The following is a 24314-nucleotide window of genomic DNA, read 5'->3' as shown; positions in this document are numbered from 1 at the left end:
AGCTTTCGCGGTATTCACGTCAATTTGCCTACATCATCAAGCCATGCCCCACCGCTGACAAACGTTAGTCACGGCACTGTGCGTTCATCTGTGACTGAAGAAGTTTAAAATTTGGTGTGGTTCATCAGATCCCCGAAATCTGGTTTCGATTAACTGTTGAAATTGGGGTAGTGTCAGTAAATGTCGTCTTGTGAAATTATACTCAAATGTGCAGTTACCATAACAAAGGATGTTGATTTATTGAGACGTTGTGTGAAAAAGATTTCATTTCATTAAAAAGCTTGTGATTGCGATAATTTTATGGCTTTGTTAAATTAATTATTGATTAATTCTGCTCTGAATTTGTGTTTACATAACATTTTCTCCAAGTGACACAACTTTAGCTTTATATCAGTTTAAAAACAAACACAGTGCATAAAATTATACTGGTTCAAAAAGGTTTACACTTCAGAATTGATTGCCTACCTTTTTTACTCCTGACATTGGTGAGCTTTTTCATGCAGCTGCAGCCCAAGTCTACTGCCCCCGCACCTAAAACTTCCTGTCTGCAACCTTAAAGATTTTGTAAAACCTATTTCGTTTTTACATTTAAATCAAAGGGCAAATGGGGGAGGGGGCAGCATTCAAGAGACCTGAATTTTGTTTGATTTTTACATAGTCCATATGCGAAAAAATAGCTTAGCAAATCACATCTTGAACGATATTGACTAAGGAGAAATGGCCTGTCAAAGTCCAACAATTTGAGCAGAAGCATCAATTTATATGAAAACGCGTGATCACAGAGACCCAGTGAGGGCAAAGAGATTTGCAGCATCTTAAAAACTTTGTGACTAAGAATTATCGATAAAAAATTCATTGTTTGTGTCAGAGGGTTGTTCCCAGGAAGGGCAAAATTGTAGCACGTCTTTAAGTAAAACATTAGCAAATAAAGTTCAAATTGGTATAAAAAATCTCAAATAAATGCAATAAATAGTATTCTAATACTTACAACGGTGATAAACCTCTACAACACTAATTGATAAATACATTTTTCATAAGACATTTGTGTCAAGAGTTTCTAAGTCAAAATTGCATCAAGCAAAACTGGTATATAACAAAATCAAATTTTGCAAATTATTTAATTGTTTATTGTGAATCTATCCTTATGTTACATTATCTTCTGTACTAACATTTTTAAAGTTTGTGGACGTATTAATTTCTTCAGAGCTTTCCAACAGCCCCATTAATGAGGCACTTGGAGCAGAAACACTTTTAAGTCTTGTAGTCCGTCCTCTTGGCTTTGGAGACGCAGGTCTTGCCTTGGCATCACTTTCATCCTATGCAAAAATTGAGAAATACTTCACCTATTAAATATTTCACTTTTTAAAGTTGTTTTCTAAAAGCTGAACTTTTTCTGTGCAGTTCTCACTTAACTACAAATATTAAGAAATTTTGTACTGCTTTTTACTTAAATATATATGAAAGTGACATATTACAAAGAAATAAAGTAAAAGCTGTGGAATCATGACAAACAATAAGCAATTGAACGCATATTGAATTAAAGCAGATAGGGTTGGTTAAGCTACGGTTTTTGGCTTAGGCCAAATAGAGATTCTGTGTCCGCTTTTGAATGCGTTTTACAAAGTTTTACAATATTTTTATTAAAATATTCAGAAAAAGTCCCAATGTTGGATTTAAAGCATCTGTATGTGTTAAAAGAACTCAAACAGCACATAACAAGCATATAATAAACAAAAAGCAAAGCATATAATTACACATTAACACAGTTTTCTTAAAACAAGAAATCTGTTTGGATATCAAGACGCTAATCCAGCTACCAATACATTGACCAAGGTATAGCAGAACATGTTTTTACGAAGAAGAAAGGAGGTGGCGCTCGCTGAGAACCGCTGACCATATTCTTCCCATGATACAGTTCAAGGAAACTCTGCCCAGAGAGCAATTCATTTTAGCCGTGAGCAGTTTTTTTAGCCGTGACACTTGTGGGCCACCGTAAATTCTAGAGTCTCAAAGCATGAACTGGAAAATCAGTGGTACCTTTAAAACTTATTAAAAATCAGGCAGACTATTCATGCATTTACAAAAAGGTATCTCCTGATCAAAACATTCGTTGATCAATATTTTGTATCTGGATGATTTGATCACAAAGGTCCAGTCAGGAAGAAATAACCCAATCTAGAGCAAACCTTTGTGAAAACGTTATTATGAAGGATTAGACAACTTTGCTTCTGTCATGCGACTAAGATGAAACCAATAATTCAAAGAAATAGCGTAGTATAAAATTGTTTCTTTTGCTAGTCCATTCATTCATCCCAGTTACTCTCCATTTACTTGTTCGGGAGACGAAACCTTCAGTCCTTTGTTTCGAAACAATACCGTCTTGAACCAGTCAGTCAGTGTTAAAAACAGTATTCGCACAGCTGTGATATCTGGGATCACACAACTTTCCCGCCAGGGCTTCGAGTGCGCGCTTTTCTACAAATTCGAAAAAACTCGGACACTTCAATTTCGAAAAACACTCGGACACTACAAATTTGAAAAATCTCGCACAGTTCAATTTCGAAAAAGTCGGACACTAAAAATTCGAAGAAAACTCGGACACTACAAATTTGACGAAGTCAGACACCATGATTTGAAACACAAGGCTAATGGAGAAGAACTGAAGCAACACTTTAAGAACTGATCACTAACAATCATGATTTCAACCACATGTCAATAATTCTGGACCCTTATGATATAAATCTCAACGTATGGTTTCCTTTTCAACCACCTTTTGTCCACTACGGCTTGCCATACTTTTCCTCAGCTCCGAAACAATTCAAATAGATATCTTGCCACACTCCAGTGTTTCACAACAACAATGTCTTTCTTATCAGCTATTCATCACATTATCATCAGCTGTCTAGTCCCTCCTACCATTTGTGTTTGCCTACAATTGTAGCGCTAATTCTACATATTCATTTTGTTTAAAAGCCTTTGAATGTTGGTTTGTAGTTTAGTCAAATTTAGCATACGCATGAGAGTCTTTTTTGCCTTGTACTCTTTCTACGTAAAATAAGACAGGATATAAGTTCGAATGACATGTTAGCCATTTGGTGCATTTGTTACTGAGCAAACAGCATACAACTACATGATAACACATTTATCTTGTTTTCCTAAACCAATCAATCTGTAGGGTTGTCAAGACGCTAATCCAGTCACCACACTTGAGTATCTGAAGTTCAAGCATGTTTGAGGTGGTAGATAAGAGTAAGCCTATTTAAAAAAGTAAATGCCCGTCTGTAGTGCTAGTAAACAGTCAGAAAGCTTGTAGCACTACGCACCAATTATAAGAAAGCCAAAAAATGTCGAAGCACTGTGCCAATATAGATTGAATTTTCAAAGTCAAATAAAATGAAATCATATTTTTGAACAATATAATTCGATTTTAGAGCATGAGTGCCTTGAAGTATTTCTAGTAAATCGTGTTAAAGGACAAATTAAATAAGAGTTTAAAAATTTGACGTTGTAATTTTTGGTGCATTCAGATATTGGACTGGTTGAGATGAACAATAAGACCATGGTTTCATCAGATTGAGGCTATAAATGAGTCAATACGAGATTTTCTGTTAATTTGCTGCAATTTTTCTTATTTCTTTATGCACGGTGCATAGTTTTTAAAGAGACAATTTATTCTTTTTTAATAAAGTTCAAATTCCTTTAATTCATTACCTTTTCTCCATTTCTTTGATTCTTTTTTAGCTAGGACATATGATAGGACTCGATATACCTTGTTTATGTGTTCTTTGCTCTAGTACTCATGTATACAAAATTCAACAAATGAATGGCGCTTCCAGGACCGTATGCTTGTACAAAGCGTTTTCACCTGTACAAACTTCACTTGTATGAAACAAAAACTTTCCTTTACAAGGTTTTGATGTAGTTTCTATCCTTGTCAGAAATTTCGATGCATTTCCTGCAAAGCCCCAAGCCCCTTATACTTCTAAGTTAAATTTGTTGACGGAATTTTAAGGATTTTCCTGCGTATCAACACGAGAATTGTAACGCAGTCACTGCTTTGGTATTGAGCAACAATTCGTGCAGATGTTACTGTTTCATTAGACTAACCTGTTTTTCCACTCCCAAACCAGCGATTCTTATTCTTCCTTCAACCTAAAAAAGACTCTTAATGCTGAAAATTTGCTTAGATTATGAATATTCAAAATAATGATAAATAATTCAAGAATGCCTCGACGTCTTATGAAATAAAAGCAAAGATTTTTCGCTGAATGTTTCATTATATTAATAAATATTACAATCACCAACAGTTCATAATTATCTGCCATTACCAGAAAATGTTTAGCAACTATTTTTTTCACTTCGACAGTAGCAGCATAATTGCTCAACGCAGATTTCAAGATGTTTCTGTTATGACCCAGAATTCATCTAAGCTGGGCAGTGAAGCTGAATTATAGTATTGGCCTTCATCAATATGACCAAACATAAATACATCTTTATTGCCAATTGGATTTTTCTAGCCCAATCACCACCAACCCCCCTCCCCCTCCCCCCAACTAGTTTTATTCAACGTATCAAAAATAGTTCATCTCAGGTGTAGAGTGCAAAAAGAATCGATACTTGTTCGCTAACGCTATTCGGGGATACCATTTTAGCCCCAGATATAAAAATCACTTCTGGGGGCATCGTTCCAGGGTCCCTTACCCCAATTGGACAACGTTATCCACCCTGGCCATGTCGTTTTTCTTCAAATATTCTAATAACAGGTAATTTAGATATTGCTTAACACCTTTTATGCATGAAACATTCCAAGAAGTTTCTCTATTCAAGAGGTTTGGACTGCAGTAAAGAATGTTAAAAAATGTGGATCTCTGTTGCAAGCAAATTTACAAATGCAATATTCATGAAGAATATGTCCGATAAGCATTGTAAGCTTCCCAAAAAACTCAAATTAACTCATTTCTCCTTGCAGAAATCCAGTTTTTTCCTATTTGCTAAGTTGAAGATTGGGAAACAAGCGGATGCATGTTTTTAAGTATCAAAAAAGATCAGAGTCGAAGAATAATCTGCATAATCACGAATCGACCCCATTATGATACTTACTTTGGGTTCCAGTCTGCATCTTTCTCTTTCGATGATTGTAGATATTCCAACATCCTCATTTCTACAAAGAGACCAAATATAGTTCATTTTTTACATATAATGGCACTTTTTTGTTTTTAAGCGTCATGCAGTCCCGCTATATACCGATAAACCCACATAGCGGGTACCTGCTGGACCAAAAAAAGTTCTTATCCTCTGAAAGGAGGTGTTATTGTTGGTGCAGTTTTGTAGTTCTACTAATTTTATCTAATATTTTTGTTGGCACGACCCGATTAGCATCGTAAAAGTGACAAAATGCAAGGGTAGCGCCAGAAATACTGAAGTATAAGGTCAAATCCTCCAAGAGTATGCTGAAAATTTGTTTATTCCAGTTTTGTTAGAATCAAAAATTCAGCGTGGCTAAGACAGATTAGAGTTTTCTAATATTAGGAGGGGGAGAAGAGAAGTAAACATTGGCTAACGATAAACAAAAACTGCCCCCTTTCCTTTTTGTTTTTTTATTTATGCTCATGACAAATTACCAACCTAGACACAATGTACAGAGCGATACCACCAGGGGCATTGGAAGTTTTCACAATCCTGTGGCCATTAACAGTTAACTACAATTCTGTTGAAGCTTTTTGGTGGCGGACTGTACCCCTCGCACTTTTGAAATACAACACACGAGTATTTTAATGGGTCGCCCTTCAGCCTTTTACATTTTAAGAATTCTAAAACTAACACGTCAAATGCCTTCTGGAATTCTACATGGTATACAGTTTTTGAAGCTTAGATTAAATTATCAACACACACTCGCAATACGGGAAAAATGCTCGACTGCAAGTTTACAAGTCTTTTTTCACGAAATTCACCTAAATTAAGCCTTCAATTACACTGCCTACGTCCGTCAATAATGCTGTTTCTCTGTAGCTCGACCTGGCTATTCTACAACGCCTTTTAAATCAATTGACAGCACTTCTCGGACGCTAAACGGTTTGGGTGATCAAAGGGAGTATTAAATGCTGGTAAACTTTCTGATTGATAAAATACACGGTAATTTGAAGCACATAAAACACAACTAGGCCGCAAAACTGAATCACGCAAAGTACAAATTGTGCACAAACGACAATATAAAATCTAAAAGTACTATCGGCAGATAACTTGCTATCACTTGGAAGGAAGCTAAATGTCTTTTTCTGTGGTCACACCCTCAGGCGGGCCCTTACGGCCTGATAGACACCATTAAATAAGGATGCCAGACTGCAATTCAGATAAATCACAATTGTTAGTTATATGACTTACAAGGTAACGCTTTGTCTATGCCCAGATACGCTTTTTCTCAAGCCTGAGATGATCTTCAATGACTCGAAATGATTTTGGACGATGGTTGGTAAGATCTGGCCGTTCTCCTCGTTTACCTTCAAATTAAAATACCAACTGTCAGTTGGGAGTGCTCTAGCAATTATTCAAAAGAAGAAATCAAATGTATTCCTCCTATTTAGATGCCTCATCAAACTTTGATTCGACTATCAGAAGGGAGTGAAATGTTTCCAGAAGTTCCCAAAAATAACTTCACAAAATCTGTTTAGAGAAACTTTCAACTTTGATCATATTGACCTAAAAATATTAAAGAATAGTCAAACATTCTTCGATGCAGTTTGACATATTCAGAATTGGCTGATGTATGTCCGGCCATGTGTCCATTAAGTATGTCTCAACATGAGCAGTGAAGCCTGCACTCAAAATGGGTGAAGGAGCAAAAGGCCAAAAAGATAGGCAAGCCAGTAGAAAAATGAAATAAATTGTCAAATTTTGCGAGAGCAATGGGGGCCACTGCCCCCGCTACCTTTCCCCCGATGCAGGCATCCCTGCACATGAGCATAGACTCATTCCCAATCAACTCACTGGCAATCTGTCATTAATATTAAAATTATGAACCAAGCGAAAGCGACAGCAATTGTTAGTAAACTTCTAGTCTTATGACATCCTTACAAGCTGGCAACAAATGTAAATGACTTTGCAAATTTAATTGCATCCTATGATGATAAAGTAGATTATATTTTCACTCAAAATAAAAAGATCAATGTGGTTTCATCATACTATCACTTAAACACTTTGCTCTTAGATTTATAGCTAGGAGGTCAGAATGAGTCAACCTACCAATTGTTTGCACGACTTAAAAATATCATATCCGTCTTTTCCCTTAGCTAAATATGACTTGACACAAACTCTGTATTCCTGTAAGTATAAAAAAGAAGCTAAAATTGTTTGCTGTTAATGTACCAGCCAGGAGGTGCATTGATAATAAATTGGTACCGCAATCAGTTACTTCTTGCTTTAGGGCCAAAGTTGTTTAAGTTTTCTGGAAGGTCGTCAGACGAAATCATATGCATGAAACTGTTTCATTCTTTTCATGAGTAATTGTGCCCTTTCAAAGATGGTATTTTTGATTCACTGTGTTAACAAATACAAACTAAGTACATTACATGGAAACGTTGTTTATTATAGAATAGCAATTTTAAGATTGCTTTCATTGCAACATAAAATATGAGGCAAAAGTTTGACACCCTTGTCCTTTTCTCTTCCAGGCGTTCTCGTCTACCTTTCTTTGAAATTTCTCACGATATCTAGAATCTTATGATTTTTAGAAGGAAGGCTTAAATCTATATTTTCAAATTCTCAGACTGTATTAACTCTAATAATATGGAAGAGGGTATCTTTTAAACTGAGCTATGCTCGACATCCTTTACTGACTAGTTCAGTGACCTACTAATTAAATTCCACTTCCTGTTCTACTGACAAATTTCATAATCTGATCTACAGAACATTTTATCTTGACATTAAAGTGACTATAGATCTAAAAATTATTTAGAAGTAAATCCTGAAACCTTATCAAGAGCCAAGCATGTAGGTTTTGCCAAACGTTGTAATTGTTAACCATCTAAGAGTTCTTAATAGCGACACTTCATGTATCAAAATTGAATTTGGCATTTCATATAGGACACTAGAGCAATTGTTGTTATAAAAAATATGACAGAAAGCGATTATGCTACTTCTTATCCATCACATATTATTCAAGTCCAACTAAGGCCCGACAAAAAATCTTTACTCACCAGCTTCCAATCCAAACTCTGCCCATTTACTTTTACCGAATTCCTTAAAATTCGTTGTCCTGCAGGAAGATCAGGATTGAAGCTGAACTGTACGCCAGATACCTAAAAATTTTGTGAAAACTTTGTAAAAACTATGTGAAAAACTAAGAAAAGAAATTGAGAAAAAGTGAGGTAATGTTGGAAACTTGATACTATATTAACTGTTTGTCTAGCTTACATGTAGCTTACTTGAATATTATTCAATTTTGTTGTGAATTCTTGTCAAAGACATGAATTTGTAATTTTTTGTGACAAAGATATGAATTTGTAAACAATTAACTGAGACAGTGACAAATTAAAGAAAATAAAAACCAAAATTTTTACAAAAACCTTCCGCTTTCCAAAGAGAGACAATTCTTTTTATTTTTCTAGGATTCTTGTTATCATGTTCTCATATGGAACTCAATTCCAAATGAGATAAAGTACTCCCCTACTTTATCAATATTCAAGAAAAAAACCTCAGAATTTACATCGTTTAATTGTACTTGTAATCTTTGCAAGGAATATGTTAGCAACATCGGTTACATTTGATTTATATTATATTTAGCGTTGGTAATTTAAATTAGTTGGTTTCAATTAGCTTGTATGCATTGCTAGAAATTGTACCAACTTTAAATAAAGGAAGAAAAAAAATGTTGCGAAATGAAATAAGGCAAATTTTTGACGACACTCATCAGATACTATGGCGTTTTTTTCATTCATGGCATTTGAAACGGAGATGGACAATAAATTTTAATAAAGAGCCACATGATAAACCTGAAATAAATTGGAGGGCCGAACCAATAATTACTTTATTTTCTCCCAATGTAAAAATCAATAAATTATATTATATTTTAACTGCTACTAGTTATCAGAATGATAATGGTATTACGTAAATGTTTTTATAAATATCTGAGACTTTGGTGTTGATCAAGTAGGAAATTACACCTACAGAAGTTCATGTTATGACACGCAGGCCGGACAGAAACATCGAAGAGGCCGGATAAAGCCCGCGGGCCGTAAGGTGCCCGGATCTGATTTAATAGATTCAACATGAAATATTGGGTTTTCTTATATATTAAAACCTTGTGTACACGAGACATGGACCAGATCCCAGATCGGATCAAAGAGTATCCAAGGCGTTTACATGGGATCCTAGCCAAAACCATCAACATTTGCAAGGGATCAGATCCGGATATGATACACAGGTTATGCGCATGCGCCATTTAACTGGTGCGCAAATGACATTTTTAGAATGAGATAGTTTTGTTGGTTTGCGGAAATGTCGAAAAGAAGTAGCAGAACTGGTGTAAGCCTTGAGGAAAAGTAACAGAAGGTAAAAATTTGATACAATGTAAATTTGATTCGATAAAATTTGAAAAATTTGATACAATAAACAAATTTTAATTTTCACTATAATAATACTAAACCTTTAATCACAGAACCTTTACATTACACGTTGTTTCAGCTTACACGTGCTCTTGTTGGGAACATAAAGCAAGCTAGGTTACCTTTCCGTATTTCAAAAGCATCATTTTTTACATTTCATCTAATTCGAATCATGTCTACCTTATTCTAATTGGTGTCAAAAGAATCATTTTTCTTACCCAATATTGCTGTGGACTGTACTATAAACATTAGATTAGATTATATTAGATTATATTAGATTAGATTAGATTAGATTAGATTAGATTATATTAGATTATATTAGATTATATTAGGTTATATTAGATTATATTAGATTATATTAGATTATATTAGATTATATTTAGATTATGTTATATACAGATTTGACCATCCTTGGAACACAAGCTCTCAACAATATTGATATAGCTTCTAACATCTATTTCAATCCGTCCAATCACTCAAAATTTTGAGATTAAACATCGCATGCTAGGAGGACATTGAGGATGAGATCTTAGATAAAAAGTTGTAAAATAGTTTATCCTCACCTGTGGAAATCTTCCCTCGTGTCTTGGATACTGACTGACTCCGTTCTCTAATGCCTCTATCAAGTTCTCGCCTGCATTGAATTAATGATCAAGCTGTCACAATGCTATCAGTGACCAAAATAAATTTTCCACTTTTAATTTTTACAAAAACCTTTTTTTAAGAATTTTTGAATTTGGATCCCATAACCTGAAAGTGCATCATGAAATATCTTTAAATCTGCAAAACCAGCAAAATAAAAAATTAAAGTAATGTGTTAATAAACTTCAAACTAGGCCATAACACAAATTAACAAACTTCATACTCGACTTTTGACATATTTAACTGATTTTGTATATTTGAAAGTATTTCATGGTGTTCTTTTAGGTCACGTGGACAAAATCCAAAAATCCTTCATATGAATTTTAACGGGAAAGCTTGGAGATAGCAGCTCCTAAACAATTTCCAAACCATGTTGTTTTCCCTTAAAACTAGAGTTCTGAATGACAGGCAGTTGAAGAGGTAACTCTCCCAGTATCAATTAGATTCTGGCGATAATGTACACATTTTATAAAAGTATAGGCAATAACTATGACATAGATCAGAAAGCAGCATCAAATTGATAACATGTACTAAAACATTCTGATGCGACCTATATTACTCATATTTGTTAATGGCTCTCCACAGACACTGTCTGTGTTTTAATAAAAAGCCTTCCACTTTGCATAAACTGATGTGTAAAAATGTCAAGATTTGTTACATCGAAAGTGTGGTAACATTTGGCACGTTAACATTTGGCATGATATCGTATAATATCCTCATAATCAGCAAGGAACATGTTAACTCTCAGGTGCTGCCTGCTTACTTTCTTCTTCTGCAAAACCTCTTGCAAAAGGGTCTTCGTACAAAAAAGAGCAGATTTTTCAGAATACCGCATTCTCTTTCCCCTTCTTCTGCAAAACCTTGGCACAAAATCATGCAGTCCCTAACATCGTGTAGCTTGTTTCTCCAGATTGTTTCACTATGTCCCTCTATCGCTATTCTGCCTTTAAAAACCGCGGCACTCCTCTGTCAGTTGAGATAAAATTCTAGTTGCTGAGAAAATCAATTGTTTTGGGTTTAATAAATACTTTTGGCAATTTCGTACAATTCGTACAACTCTTTTCCACCTCTCCTTAATGAGGAGTACACGTTTAAGAGCCATGCATGTGCACTTCCTCTACTTTGCTTTCAAATTGCGGTTCTTTGTATCTCCCTATACATTGTCAAGCATTAAGATCTGTTCTATTCGCTAACCCTCTTCAATACCTACTTTCATCTACGTACTCTCATGTTATTTTGAACTCATCATTCTCTCAACTAGTTGTCTCATAATAAGTTGTTCTTGTGACTTTACATTCGCATTCCTTTCAACATGTTCTTCTAAAATCCCATTCCTCAGTGGCTCTTCCTTACCTCTTGCTATAGTGCATCATCAGTTCGGTATACATCAGTCTTTTGCATGTAATCTTCCTAAGGTTTCATTTGTTACAGCAATACGCAAAGAGCTGACTCTATTCCGTACGTTGTGATACCTTGAATTTCCTTCGTATGTTAAAACTGCATCTCCCACTCGCTCTATAACCTTCATAAGACGCTCTTTCGGCTCAGCTTCTTAATAGCTCTCAAAATCCATCTCAGATCTAATTGTGGTTTCTCCTGCTGTCTTTATTCTCAGCTACTTTTTAATCTCGACTCCAGAGATTTGGCTTACTAATCCTTCTGTTTTCGCTACTTAATTCTACTTTCACCGTTCCGTTTCAAAGATATAAATCACTCTTATGATATGCTAATCATTTACTCTTTCTATCCCAGAACCTTTCCAAGTAAAGTATTGTAGTATCAGTATTTCCTTGTTCTTATTGTTTTCTTTCTAAAGAATACCTGTCATATCGATTCCTTCTTTCATCCTTTTCCCTACGATCTTCTAAATTACGATTTCTTTTTTCATTTTTTTTTCATTTCAAAAATCTTTACACACTAATTCCCTTTCAGTTATAATACAAATAAAATAAACTACTTCTATTACAATTACTTCTTTAATATATATAAAATAAAGATGTTGCTGTTCTACCTAGGGATCGTGTTTTGTTTAGGGAATTTATTAACTTTGCAGGAATCCTTTCAAGTTTCTTTTAAACATGGAAATTGTGGGGCTCATTCTGATGTTTCTTGGAATCTCATTCCATGTTTTGGCCCCAGAGTGAAAGAAACTTCCCTTTGAGAATTCCAAATTTTGCCTGGGGATTTTGCCAAATTTACCAAATTTTCTTCTTGCTTCCTTGGTCACACGTTTTTCCATACCACCTCTTTGCTTATCAGCATCGTTTAAAATTGCATAGACAGACATGTTTATCTTTAGCAGATCTTTCAAGATAGGCAATCCATTCCTAGTAAAAAATTCTAAAAGTTGGTCTGTTTCTTTAGCGGTTCTCCCAAATCGTTTAGCCAGTCAGCCCATGAGACAAATCCATTAAAAGGGGAAAAAATTCTGTCAAAGAATTTACAAATGCTTGCTTTAAAAGGCAGGAAATTCTATGAATTTTGCGCATGTTGATAACTCTTCTTTCCAATTTCTATGCAAGTCGAATTCTGCTTTATAAACACTTAAGCTTACTACCAATGGTGTTGGTCAAAACATAAACCAAATAATACCACTCATCAAAATGAATTGCTGTTACATGATGACGTAATCATACCTGTAACTGCTATTACTACCAAGATGTCCATCATTGGCAGAATGGAGACGAGGTCCTGGCAAAAAGAGGTTAAGAATAATTTGTTTCTTTTGCAACGAAAACTTATAACAAAATGCGTAGATAGTGTCAATTGAATATTCAAACTTCTTATAATACTCTTAGATATGAAGCATGGTTTGGACATATACAAGTTCAGTTATGGTTTCATAAACATTAAATGCAGTGATAAGACTGTGAGGAAAATCTACTTGACTTGAAGCAACGATTGAAAATATAAATCAGACACTAAACAACTTATATGAAAGTAGCCACATTAACACCCGCGGTAATCCCTCTCCCTTCCTCCAATCCACCGTCTCCCCCAAGCCAATGAGATTAGGCAAGTTCACCTTGAGCGTAAAGCAGCCAGCTTGGTGAATTCGATCTGACCTTAGACTTCCCCCGTTTAAAATTGCCACGTCCGTCTGCATTGCCATTCGCATGATATCAGCAATGAAGTTCCCTAGAAAAGATTATATATAATGTTGTCAATTTGAGTGTATAGGTAAAGAGGAGATGGGCTTAAAAAGAGATGGAAGAAAGAAAAGAGAAGAAAATTGGATCAATGATAGAGAGAGGAGAATTTACTAAAAAACTAAACTAAGTGAGATATAGAAAATATTGGTTGATGTACCAATGATTTATCGATATCGTGAAGACCTGTGTGTGTCCGAATTTCCAAAAGAATCTACATAGAATTATATAAAACTTCGTATTCGTTATAGCACATTGACTTGGACTGGCTTTGGATGAGATGTCGTGCCAAGAAGAAACTCTTGTCATGCCACGTCATTCGATCTTTCAAAAGGGAGTTCATCGGTCAGGGAATTTCACTTCTCTCTTTTCACTGAAACTTTCAAGGATATTTTCTCTGGCATCCCAGCCTCAATCAACGTTATCGAAACTAGAAATTTACTCTAACAATCAGTGGCGGTGCCAGCCATTAGGCTTTGGGGGAGAAAAAGAGAGATTCAGGCCACGCCCTTTTAACCGCAGAAAAACGCCTTTTTACAAACAGGTACCGCCAACTGTTACCAATATTGAACAACACAACCATGGCTAGCACAAAATCACGTCAAAAATAACACATTGTCAAAATATTACCTCTCCCTCACATACAGTATTCTTATCGGTGAAGCACAAAATTTATCGTACCCCAGTCCCCCATGGGCGCAGCCATTCTTTACAACTCCAATTAATTTTTTTTATATACCACTAAAAATTTACAAGACAAGTTACCTATTACGCTACCTACTAATTACTTCACAAACACTACAGGGACGTTGATACCACGGGGAGCAATAGACCATGACAACCCCGTGGCAAATAAACGTAGAAAGAGTAAAAACTACCAGGTGAATCAGGAAGAGGCAGTTGGAAAGAGTAAATCCAATTAATTGCTTTAGAAAGTTCTTGGTGAAGCATAAGTACTTAACTCCGGTACTTCCTATACTCACCAAGGTTTGATTCTTGTGTTCTGACGATAGAAAATCGTCCATCTAGATCTACAGGTACGTTTCCAAGCACAGATTCCATTTTGCCTTCGATCAAAGCTATAATGATATGCGCACATTTGATTTATAAACGAATTTACACTACTATGAAACAAGGAGATAAAAATATAAAAAATGCAATAAATCTTAGAGTCTTTTTCTCTGACTGTAGTGACTTGCTGGCATGGAAACAGTATTTTATATTGACCTAAGGTTCGATATATTTCTGCTTATTCTTAAGAACCAGTTTTATAATCAAAGAGCTTGTTATTGATACTGGTACTATGAATATAAATTTTAGCAGGGCTAGCAGTGAGTTTATTAATCAGGAGCTTACTTACCTAAAAATTCATCTGTAATTGCATTGATTTCTTCGTCTTCTTTTACAGAACTGTCAAGTGTGACCTTAACGACGTCAAACTCATGTCTGTTGGAGTTCTCGTCAAAGAGAACGGAAATCCTTGAAAATTCTTTAAAATCGGAGCCACTTTTTACCAAAATCTTTTCATTTGCCTTTTGAAGAAGCAAAAATACAAGACATTGCTTGAAGAAGACATCATGCTAAAGGAAACTACACGCTAAAGTACATTTCAGGAGGGAAATGCTTTCAACCTAACAGGTTTTTAAAGTACCTTGAATAGAATACAGGCAACAGTTTACTGAGAGAAACAGATTGATAAACTGATATGTCGTCGAATGAAATTTATCATATCGGAAGCACCTAAAGAAAAACGAAAGAAAAAATTGCAGCTCGTGGCTCACTGTGCACGACAAAGCTCAATTCGTCCTGACACGAGATGTATTCTCATTGCCTATTCGTTCGAACTCGCTCTTGACAGCAATAAATGAAGGAAAATATCTACTGACCTATTTCCATTAGTTATTTCTGAGCGCCATAATTCTATCGCTGCAGAAATTTATCGGGCTGCAGATATTTTAATTAAGAAAACAAACAATGTTCAGTAAAAGAGCACTGCTTTAATAGCTGAAGGTTGATCTTAATACCTATGGTAATCTGTTCAGCAAGTCAAGACTGAAACTGAAACCAAAGGCAAGCTCTGTCGAAGAACTTTTGTCTTGAAGTCAGCTCGGCAGTAGCAGTTACATGATCAATCAATATATACTAGCATTGCGTGAAAGCATTTCTTGGGTCGGCACATAAATCGTTTTCTTTATTAAGAATTTGCTAGGGCTTGGAGTTAAAAAAGTAAGCATGTGCACGCTATGAGGGCCGTTTAATGTTTCCGTGAAACAAACATGATGCGTCTTTTTTGAGTCGCTTGTGCCTATTTTAGCGAATATAAATTAGAGTAAGCGCTTTACTCTGCTGCCATACCTTTTTGACCTCGTAATGGTGATCATGGCCTCCTAGTATCAAATCTATATCTGCATCACTTTCCAGTAGCCTCACATCGTTTGGCACTCTCATGTGAGTCAGTGCGATTATGAGATCTGCTCCCTGCAATAATGTTTTCAAAATCACATTTTAGGTATCTCAACTAATTTACTACAAAGTAAAGTAGCAATAACATAGTTTTGAAGAAGCTTCTTCTTTCTCCTCCATATCATTGCTAAGTTACAATCAGAGAATTTGTTCACATTTCTAAAATCTAGCTAATTAGAATTTTCCATTCAACGGTTGTTTTTCGAATTTATCTTGCGAGCGGCCAGACAAAAAAGAAAGGAAATAAAAGATTCATTGTCAATCATTTTTTTAGGGGGAAAATATTTTCTTAGCAATACAAGTAATTTTGAAAATCTCAGAAAAAGAAACTTTTTCGCCAAATGATGTGAAGTCATGGCTCTGAGGTCATATTTTATATTGTTTGAACTTGGGTCATAGATTATTCTTACTTGCAACGCTGATCACAGCTAGCCTGTCTCTACCAACAAGGTAAATTCTTTATTACCTCTTTTCGTAATGTATCTGCTAATCTTCTACCGCATTCAACAAAATCTTCATATGTGACGTCACGAGGATCCACACTTGCCAACGTCACTAGCCATTCTTCTTCGATCAGCCCAATAATGCCAACCTTTGGATAGAAATCACCACTGACATCAAGCGATACCCACAATAGCTTATAGAGAATTGTGATTCTTCATTCTGCTCACCGTGCCCCAACACTTATTCATTATCCAAACAATTAGCCAATAGTAGTGTTTTTAAATGATGACGTCATAAAGCTCTATTTCTAGAATTTGTACTAAATTTATCAGGGAGTATTGTGTATTTGGGTATGACTTAAGGAAGTGACTATAAGTGGAGTCGACGGTAGTTCACTTTATTCTTTCAGGTTAGGTGGTCAAGATTTCAAAATTAGAAGTTTATAGTGCCCGACATCAAAACGCTACAAATTTTATTGCTTCAAGCAATTGTTTTAAACCTTCAATTAAGTGAAGAGTTGTGCTATTAAGATTTTTGATTTGTCATCAACGGTATTTGACTTCCAATTTTCTTACGCTAGATAATTAAAATTCAAGATAGGGATGTCTTGAAATGAAATCCGTCATGAAATTGAAGATTCGGTTGAACCATTTGTCATAGTTTGTATGCAATGCATTTGTTGTTGGGTATTTCTATCAATTCATGCATATTAATTTTTTGTAACTTTCCCCTAGAACCCGCAAGGTTGCAAAAACTAAAATGCTATCAACTTCTGTGAATTTCTGATAGAGCTTCTTCCCCTATCATTCGCAAAATTGAGTTGTTTCATGATCACATTAAGAGTAAAACAAGGCCAGCCGAGAGTGTGTGTAAGGGGTGGACAACTGCCCCCCTGGGCCTGTAAACAAGGAGGGGCCAAGTAATTAAGCTGTCTCTATTTAAAATATGACCCTTAAAATTATGGTACTTGCAAATTATAACTGTAATGGGAAAGTGTAACAATGCTTTACGAATATAAATCAAAAAGAAATAAAGAGAATTAAATGCAATTAAAATTCATATTAAACACATTTTAGGTAATTGCATTTGGTAGGATGGGCCTGCTCTACATCGAAGTGTGTACAGCTCGATCTATACGGCATCAAGGACTATGTAATAGACTGGTAAACAGTAATCTTCATTAAATCTTAAAACATATATTCATAAAGAATAATAAAAGTTTTATAAAGTTCCTATGAATTTGTTGAAGTTGCTTAATTCATATCAATCAATAATTCAATGAGTCATCTTATGATATTCTTCCCATTTTATCAAAGGAGTTATATTATTTGAAATAAAAGTTCGCCTGATTGATTGGTTATGGATTATATTGGTTTTTCAAAACCAGGAAAGGTAAAAACCGTACCCAATTCGAAGGTTTGATAAATTTCACCTAATCCCTAAAAGATATTGTGCGCAACCAACAGCTTTAGACTTGTAGGCAAGAAGTATAATGTTTATTAGAGGATTTCAAACTGATGATCAAAACAATATGCATATCTTTAAGCTTGATATTAGAATATGCCTTATTCTAAGGCTGGTGCCTTCTGTTTCTTCATTTATAAAATAAGATATAACATCTTTCAAACGTACCTTCCTTCCGTGCCAATCCAGTAGCAGTTTCTCGACCCCTTCAGCTAGAAAATCATCTGTTAGATCGTCCGCCACGTTGCTCAATAGCCAGGGAAACTTTGTTTGCTTTTTGAACTGTATCAGCTCATCAACGCCAAAATCTATAAATTTGAAATGTACAAACAACATAAATTGGAGAATTGAATGCATCTATGGAAACTGGAAAGCTATTTTGGAACTCTCAAGGTCACAGCGGCTATGGTGAATTAGTATCATGAATCATGGCAGTGGCGGATTTAGGGGGGCAACTAGGGGCAGTTGCCCCTCCCTCGACGAGTTGAAGCAAGTCTGGCGCCCCTTTTTTGGAAATTGTGCGCCCCTTTTGAAGAATGAGAATCGGGTGAAAAAGTTTATGGGACCGACAGGTTAATTTGCTTCAAGGATTTCCTCAAAGTTATGTTGTTTATTCCGAAAATAGAGCTGAAATTGTTTTATACAGCATACTCTCGTCATCAATTTTCGAAAATTTTTCAGCGTCCCCACTACCAGCAACCCCTCCTTCAAGTTTGCTCTGGATCTGCCCCTGGAACATGGTGTACATTTTCAAAGTATTCTGCGGGTTTTGTGTGATGATAATGGATTTGTGATATGAATGTAGAATACAGCATTCTAAGATCATCCAGAAGGGGTTGTATGCGTAGACTTCCTGTAGTCCCCCATTATCGTCCCCTCCAATAATTCTCGTCACGCTACAGCCCTTACTTTTCAAAGCTATGCCGATGCTTTAAAATAATAATAAAAATAGTAAGCTGCCGAAGCAAGAGGTTCTGATCTTTCTCTAAAGATAAAGCTAAGACACCCTCGATCTAAATCTATTCTCTTGTACTATTTTTGACTAGACTCCCGAAAATATGTTCATGTACCTGTACTATAACTCCGTTCTGCATACAGCAAGATCGATATCATCAGAAGAAACAGGAAGAGAAACGGTCTTTATTGCAATTTAGAGAAGATTTTGGCTTTAATGTGACATAAAGTTTTTGTATTGAATATCAAGTGGGACAAAAGGTGGAAAATAGGTTGATTTCTCTAGCAGTGATATGTACTTTGTAGCATGCTTCATTTCTGACTTTAAGGATACAGTTACTCCGCAAATGTTAAAGATCACCACTGCAAGGATAGTCTTCAGATTCAAGCTTTCTGTTTTCGCAAAATAGCGAAAATAGTTTCAAGAGGAGAATTTCATTATCACGAATTTTAAGAGCCACTTTTCATGCAAATGTTTTGATAGAGCCCTAAATCTTGAATACAAGTCAAAATTGGATTGGAACGTAGATAAATATTGATACAGTACATACCAAAGTCATGGTTTCCATAAAGAGCTGCATGCACGCCAATCTTGTTTAGTATTGGAATCATTTGTCTTCCCTTCGTCACGGTACTCACTGCAAAAAGAGCAAATTTTTCTAATGCCATAAAAATGGACAATGTGAGAAAGAAAGACAAACTAAATCATTGAACCCCCCCCCCCCCCCCCCTCCCAACTTGAAAACTGAATTTCCGCCACTGGTTTTGGATATAGAAAGAATGTATGTAAAACTCAAGGGCGTAGCAGATGCTAAACATTTAGAAGGGATCGTGGAAACAGTGAAATGGAAAATTGTCAAATTGCAAAATCTCCGTTTTATCTTCTTTAAAAAATGGAGCAAGCTAAAGGAAAATGATGAATTTTGGTTTCGCTACATTCTCCCTGGATAGATCAAACTTTGATAGACATCAGAGCCCGAAAAAAATCAATATGTTAGAATACTCTAACAACTCAACTGAGATCATCTGTTGAAACAGGATTAGAAAAGCAAAGTCTAGACCAAATAGTTCGATCAGTGAACTGGATTTCTAAGACGTGCTAAAGAGCTTAACTGTACAAGAATAATCCAACAATAACATGTATACTTAAAGAAGGATTTAGACAGTCTCCGCTGAATAAAATTAATGGATCCTTGTCCGAAAGCTCCTTCACCATGGTAACAAATCTTGCTGCCCCACCCATTGGTTCACTGTCACGTGGCTCTATGTTGTATACATCGTTGAAGTGGATGATGGTTAAAGAATCTCTCTCAGGGCTGTTGTTGCAGCTCCTCGTATGATTGCTGTTGCTGTTACTCCTGTCGCAAGCTTCGTAAGAACTCCTTCTAGCTAAATCTTCAAGCGGTTGTTGTTGCGCCACCTCTATAGCTGCATTGCATTGTGGTGTTGTCTCTGTTTTGATGATACTACTATTGGCTACAACGGAATTCCCGCTTCTTTGCTCGTGTTTCGTTGGCGCTTGTACAGACTTCGCAGAGCTGCAACCCAGACCCATTTATAATAGAGTTTGTCAGTGTGATTCAGAGGTGATAGTGAAATGCCACGTAGCTTTTTCGCATTTTTACAATTTATTATAAAAGTCCTCTGCAACGACTTAAAAAGGAGAGCTCTCCGCCGAACTCCATGTTGTGTATAGCAAATTCCAAACCTATAGATAATAAGGTGAATTTAAATAAAAATCTGATGTAATAAGTTCAGGAGTTGAACAATACGACACAATGTTTAGTTTCTGTCGTTACAAACTGCACTGCATTAGAGATATCAGACCTTAATGGTAAATCTATTTTGCTGAGATACAAACGTCTTCCATTGCTACATCAAGGCGTTTATGGTGTCCTGCTAAAATACGAACAGTCTGTCAAATAAATCCTTGAGCCCTGGAAAATCAGTCCCGTCTACAGACCCAGGGAACGCTTTGCTTATGTTTTACTGTAACAAAAATTTTAATTATTAATGCTGCGATGTGTTCAGATACGCAGTTAAAGTCACGGTTCCCGTTTTGAGCACTCAGTAAATGATGTAAATTAAACAGGTGTGCAGTTTGGTTGAGAGATTTCGGCCCAGTTCAACCTGTAAGGAAGCTATTCTGCAAATACTGCACATATGTTCTGCAAATATTCGTTACCAGCGACATTTGGTTATTAGTAGTACTGAACTGAGCAGCTTCTCAGGTCAGTTGACGTTTCCAACAGCAACGAGCACCATATAAAATACAAGAATCAATTGCTTTTTTTAGAAACCCCGCCCCCCCCCCTTGTTCTTTTCATACAAACAATCCAGTTGAAGTAGATCCATTTGGCTTGACAGTGTTAACGGTGTAACCACTGAGCCATCCTTGTAACTTGGTACAACTTACTTTTGGGGTCCTAGATGATGGTAGTCTTAGATTTTTTAATTTCAGGGTCGCCAATATTTAGATACTGACATCAAAGCACGAAGCAGTGCCTTGGAGGACATAGTTTCCCTTCTGGAAACTCATTTTTCATTTCAGGGGGTTGAGAATGTAAACCTATGAATCCTAACAATTTATCGATTCTTTAACGATTCATTCAACCTACGCCATTACATCCAGGCATCCCAAAGAAAATTTCCATTAAATAGTACACGAATTTCGAGTCTGGTATATTTTATTTGTAAACTTAACTCCATGACTGAGATTTCATAAATTCTACTGTGTGATTTGCTTGAGTTAAAGCTACGTATATTTGTGTAGCAGCGTTCAAGAAAGGGAGGCCATTCAAATAGGTTTGCTCCCTCGTTCCAACATCATGTGGTAATAGGTCATGAAAACTCAGACTGAAAAATGCAAATTTTATGCTACAAAGATTAACGAAAAAATGCTTTGAACTATAAAGCATGTGTGGATTTTGTTCTGGCTAAGTCCTAGTCTTGTGCGAGTTTGTTTTGTAGCCTAAAAACATGATACTCGCTAAAATGCTAGAATAATAACAATGAAACATGGCACCGCCAGTAGGCCGGTGTAATCCTAAACTTCAAAAAATTTCCTGCTTTAGGCACAGCAGATATAATTTAGCTTATGTTTACATTTGTAACATAAAAACTTTGGATAATTTTGAGCGATGTTACCACATTTTTATTTCGGTCCAAACTGAAAAATTGTTCGACTGGGAACCATGCTGTTCTCTGCAATATGCAATTCGAAAACCTAAACTTAGTATTTTTTTTATTCCAGAGAGTATGATGAACGCAACATCTGCTCGCTAAAACTGTCCTGGCTGATTTTATATCAAAACTTAGAGCTTTAGTATTAATGAACTTTGTTATGAATATTGGTCAATAAACGTGATTGGAGGCCAGCCACGGGCTTCCAGAAACACCGAGTGTTATGCAATGCTATTTCAACCGCATTATCAACGTGAAAGTCATCCGCAAAACTTTAAATTCCGGAGCATATAACTAACGTTTAGCGAAATAAAGTATGTTCTATCATCATAACAAGAACTCACCAGTCATGTAAGTACCAAAGAAAAGCAATCAGTTTATCTCAACTTGATGCTCCTCTGAGCGCTCTCGTATCTTATTTGGTTTGGTAAAGTAATCCACGCGGTAAAATGTAAACATTGAAACAGCGAAGTAAGGACAACAAACTTTCGTAACACAATTTTACCAAAGTGATTCCAACACCACGCGGAATGAAAGGCTTCCACCAAATTATGTTTAGATGTTTCGAGTCTATTAAGAGTTTTCGGACACAGATAAAATTACCTCTTTGAACTCATCGCATTATGAACTTTCTGAATGGATTTATACCCTATGCATAATTAAACTAAACTGGAGGTAGGTTAGATTTTGAGGTTTACTTGGACGCTTGTTTCTGCCAAAGAAAAAATGGCTCAGGAATAAATTCAAATTTAATAATTTAGCAATAGGATTGGAGGAAAGGTTTCTGTCACGTTAAATTGCAGAATTCAAAGTATGAGGCCGGCAACTAGCTTGAAATCGCTGTCTTTCATGTACAATAAGCAAACATTTGACTTACCGTATTTAATTTGCTATCAGTAAAACATCTACATCGGAATCCGCATAAAAAGTGGTCATCTTCGATAAACAATGTTAAAGTTTATTGTGCATTAATAATGTATATTAGATTACAAATAATGTGTTTATAATTTCATTTTGAACAGGTTTCATTTGCACAATTTTACAGTGAAGCAATGACGTAAACGTCAGAGCATAATTTTAAAAGCTCCAACCACAAACATTTCCGAACTTATATTAGGCCGACTTTTTTAGAAACTTCGATATAAACTTCAGTAATTCAAAATCATTTTTAAGTATTTCTTACGTGATTGTTGCCAGATTAAAGCAGCCATAATGATTTACGAAGTTCACAGGAGTCGTGGCAAATCACATTATGTGCCTGCCCTTTCGAGTGGAAATGTGACTCTGGGCTTTATCCTTTTTCATACTTTTCAATGTGATTTTTTAATCTCCAACAAAAACAGATTTCAAGCTACGGCATCATCCGCTGTTTCTACTTGAAAATCTTACCTTGGTACATAACAGGAGGTCAAAACACATTAGCAATTCTTCGCTTCTCAATCCACATGCCTGCAATTTGGAAGCAAACTTTTTTTTCAAAACACAAATATTTACCATCTGTTCCTGTCTAAACGATAGAAATAGAACGTAAGGAAGCCCATACAAAATTCTTTAGAAATCAATGGACTGAGCTAAGGCAAAAAGAAACATTCAAAATTCAAAAACATTGTCCATTCTACAAAAATTTTCGTAACATTGCCTAATATCAAATACTTCGAACAACTTCATCTTCAAATCCAAACAATTCCCGAGTCATAAAAAAACGGCCTTAGATTTCAGATTTAATATCAAGCCTTTAGATTAAGCCTTGCACTAGCATATAAATAAGAATGAAAACAGCGATAAAAGAAATATTTTCAAACAGTGGTGCCACTGAAAATTTAATCAAGAAAAGTAAAATATTAAAGTTTCAATTGTTTCTTGTTTTTATTATTTCTATTGAAATGGTGAATAAGGCAAGAACAATGCTCGAATCTTTTACAAAAACATATGTTCGCAGGCCACTGTCAAGCCTTCTGTATACCAGATCTATTATCAGATCGCCTAACAACTGATTTGAAACAGATAAACGAGTACCTACCATTGATTTAAGTAATCTACAGGTGCATGTCAACTTTATCTAGGGCCAGGTCACTCAGTAAACTTACAATGCATCCAAAATTTCGTTTTCTGATGTGGAGAAATGCTTGTTCTCTATAGTTTTCTTAGCACACTCTAGAATGCAAATTTGAAAATTAGGCTAAAAGTCTGGAAAGATTCTTCCGCTTCGCCAAGGTACATTCATAATTTCTTTGAACACGCCATCTTTGTTGCTACGCGACAATGAATCAGCACTTTACAGGCGCTTCATACAGCTTCTTCTTCACAAGAAACTGGACATAGCATTTACAACATGGAAACGGCATCTTGGGGTGCGCGTAGGGCGGTGCATCTCCAATATTATCCTTGGAAATGATTTTACATTTAACGACGCCAA

General features: G+C 35.7%; 1 protein-coding gene across 4 annotated transcripts; it reads right to left on the bottom strand.

Annotated features, from left to right (window-relative positions):
- Window positions 1–228: 228 nt before the first annotated feature.
- Window positions 229–24065, bottom strand: LOC135690653 (uncharacterized). Of its 4 annotated transcripts, none has more exons than XM_065208267.2 (17): window positions 23288–24065; window positions 19862–20423; window positions 19267–19353; window positions 17930–18069; window positions 16320–16445; window positions 15746–15868; window positions 14751–14922; window positions 14374–14469; window positions 13267–13379; window positions 12878–12932; window positions 10163–10233; window positions 8193–8294; window positions 7240–7317; window positions 6382–6497; window positions 5101–5161; window positions 4108–4152; window positions 229–1316 (listed from the first exon to the last, which is right to left on the bottom strand). In XM_065208267.2, the coding sequence occupies exons 2-17, from the start codon at window positions 20268–20270 to the stop codon at window positions 1143–1145; spliced, it is 1968 nt and encodes a 655-aa protein (XP_065064339.2). In that variant the 5' UTR covers window positions 20271–20423; window positions 23288–24065; the 3' UTR covers window positions 229–1142. The 4 variants fall into 4 exon arrangements, with proteins under 4 accessions (XP_065064339.2, XP_065064337.2, XP_065064338.2 ...); XM_065208265.2 differs by lacking the exon at window positions 23288–24065 and adding an exon at window positions 23082–23237; XM_065208266.2 differs by lacking the exon at window positions 23288–24065 and adding an exon at window positions 22776–23012.
- Window positions 24066–24314: the final 249 nt, after the last annotated feature.

This window comes from Rhopilema esculentum, chromosome 4, assembly GCF_057945365.1.
Source record: "Rhopilema esculentum isolate cy_ngs chromosome 4, ASM5794536v1, whole genome shotgun sequence".
Taxonomy (NCBI): Eukaryota; Metazoa; Cnidaria; class Scyphozoa; order Rhizostomeae; family Rhizostomatidae; genus Rhopilema; species Rhopilema esculentum.
This window is presented reverse-complemented; position numbering and strand designations above follow the sequence as displayed.

Bases quoted from the DNA above. Each gene is read 5' to 3' on its own strand.
- LOC135690653 (XM_065208267.2), bottom strand. From the start codon at position 20,270: ATGGGTCTGGGTTGCAGCTCTGCGAAGTCTGTACAAGCGCCAACGAAA. The intron at 4,153-5,100 runs GTAAGTATCATA...AGTCTTTTTTAG, and splicing joins GATGCAGACTGGAACCCAAA to GTTGAAGGAAGAATAAGAAT. The intron at 1,317-4,107 runs GTTAGTCTAATG...ATTTTTGCATAG, and splicing joins GTTTGGGAGTGGAAAAACAG to GATGAAAGTGATGCCAAGGC.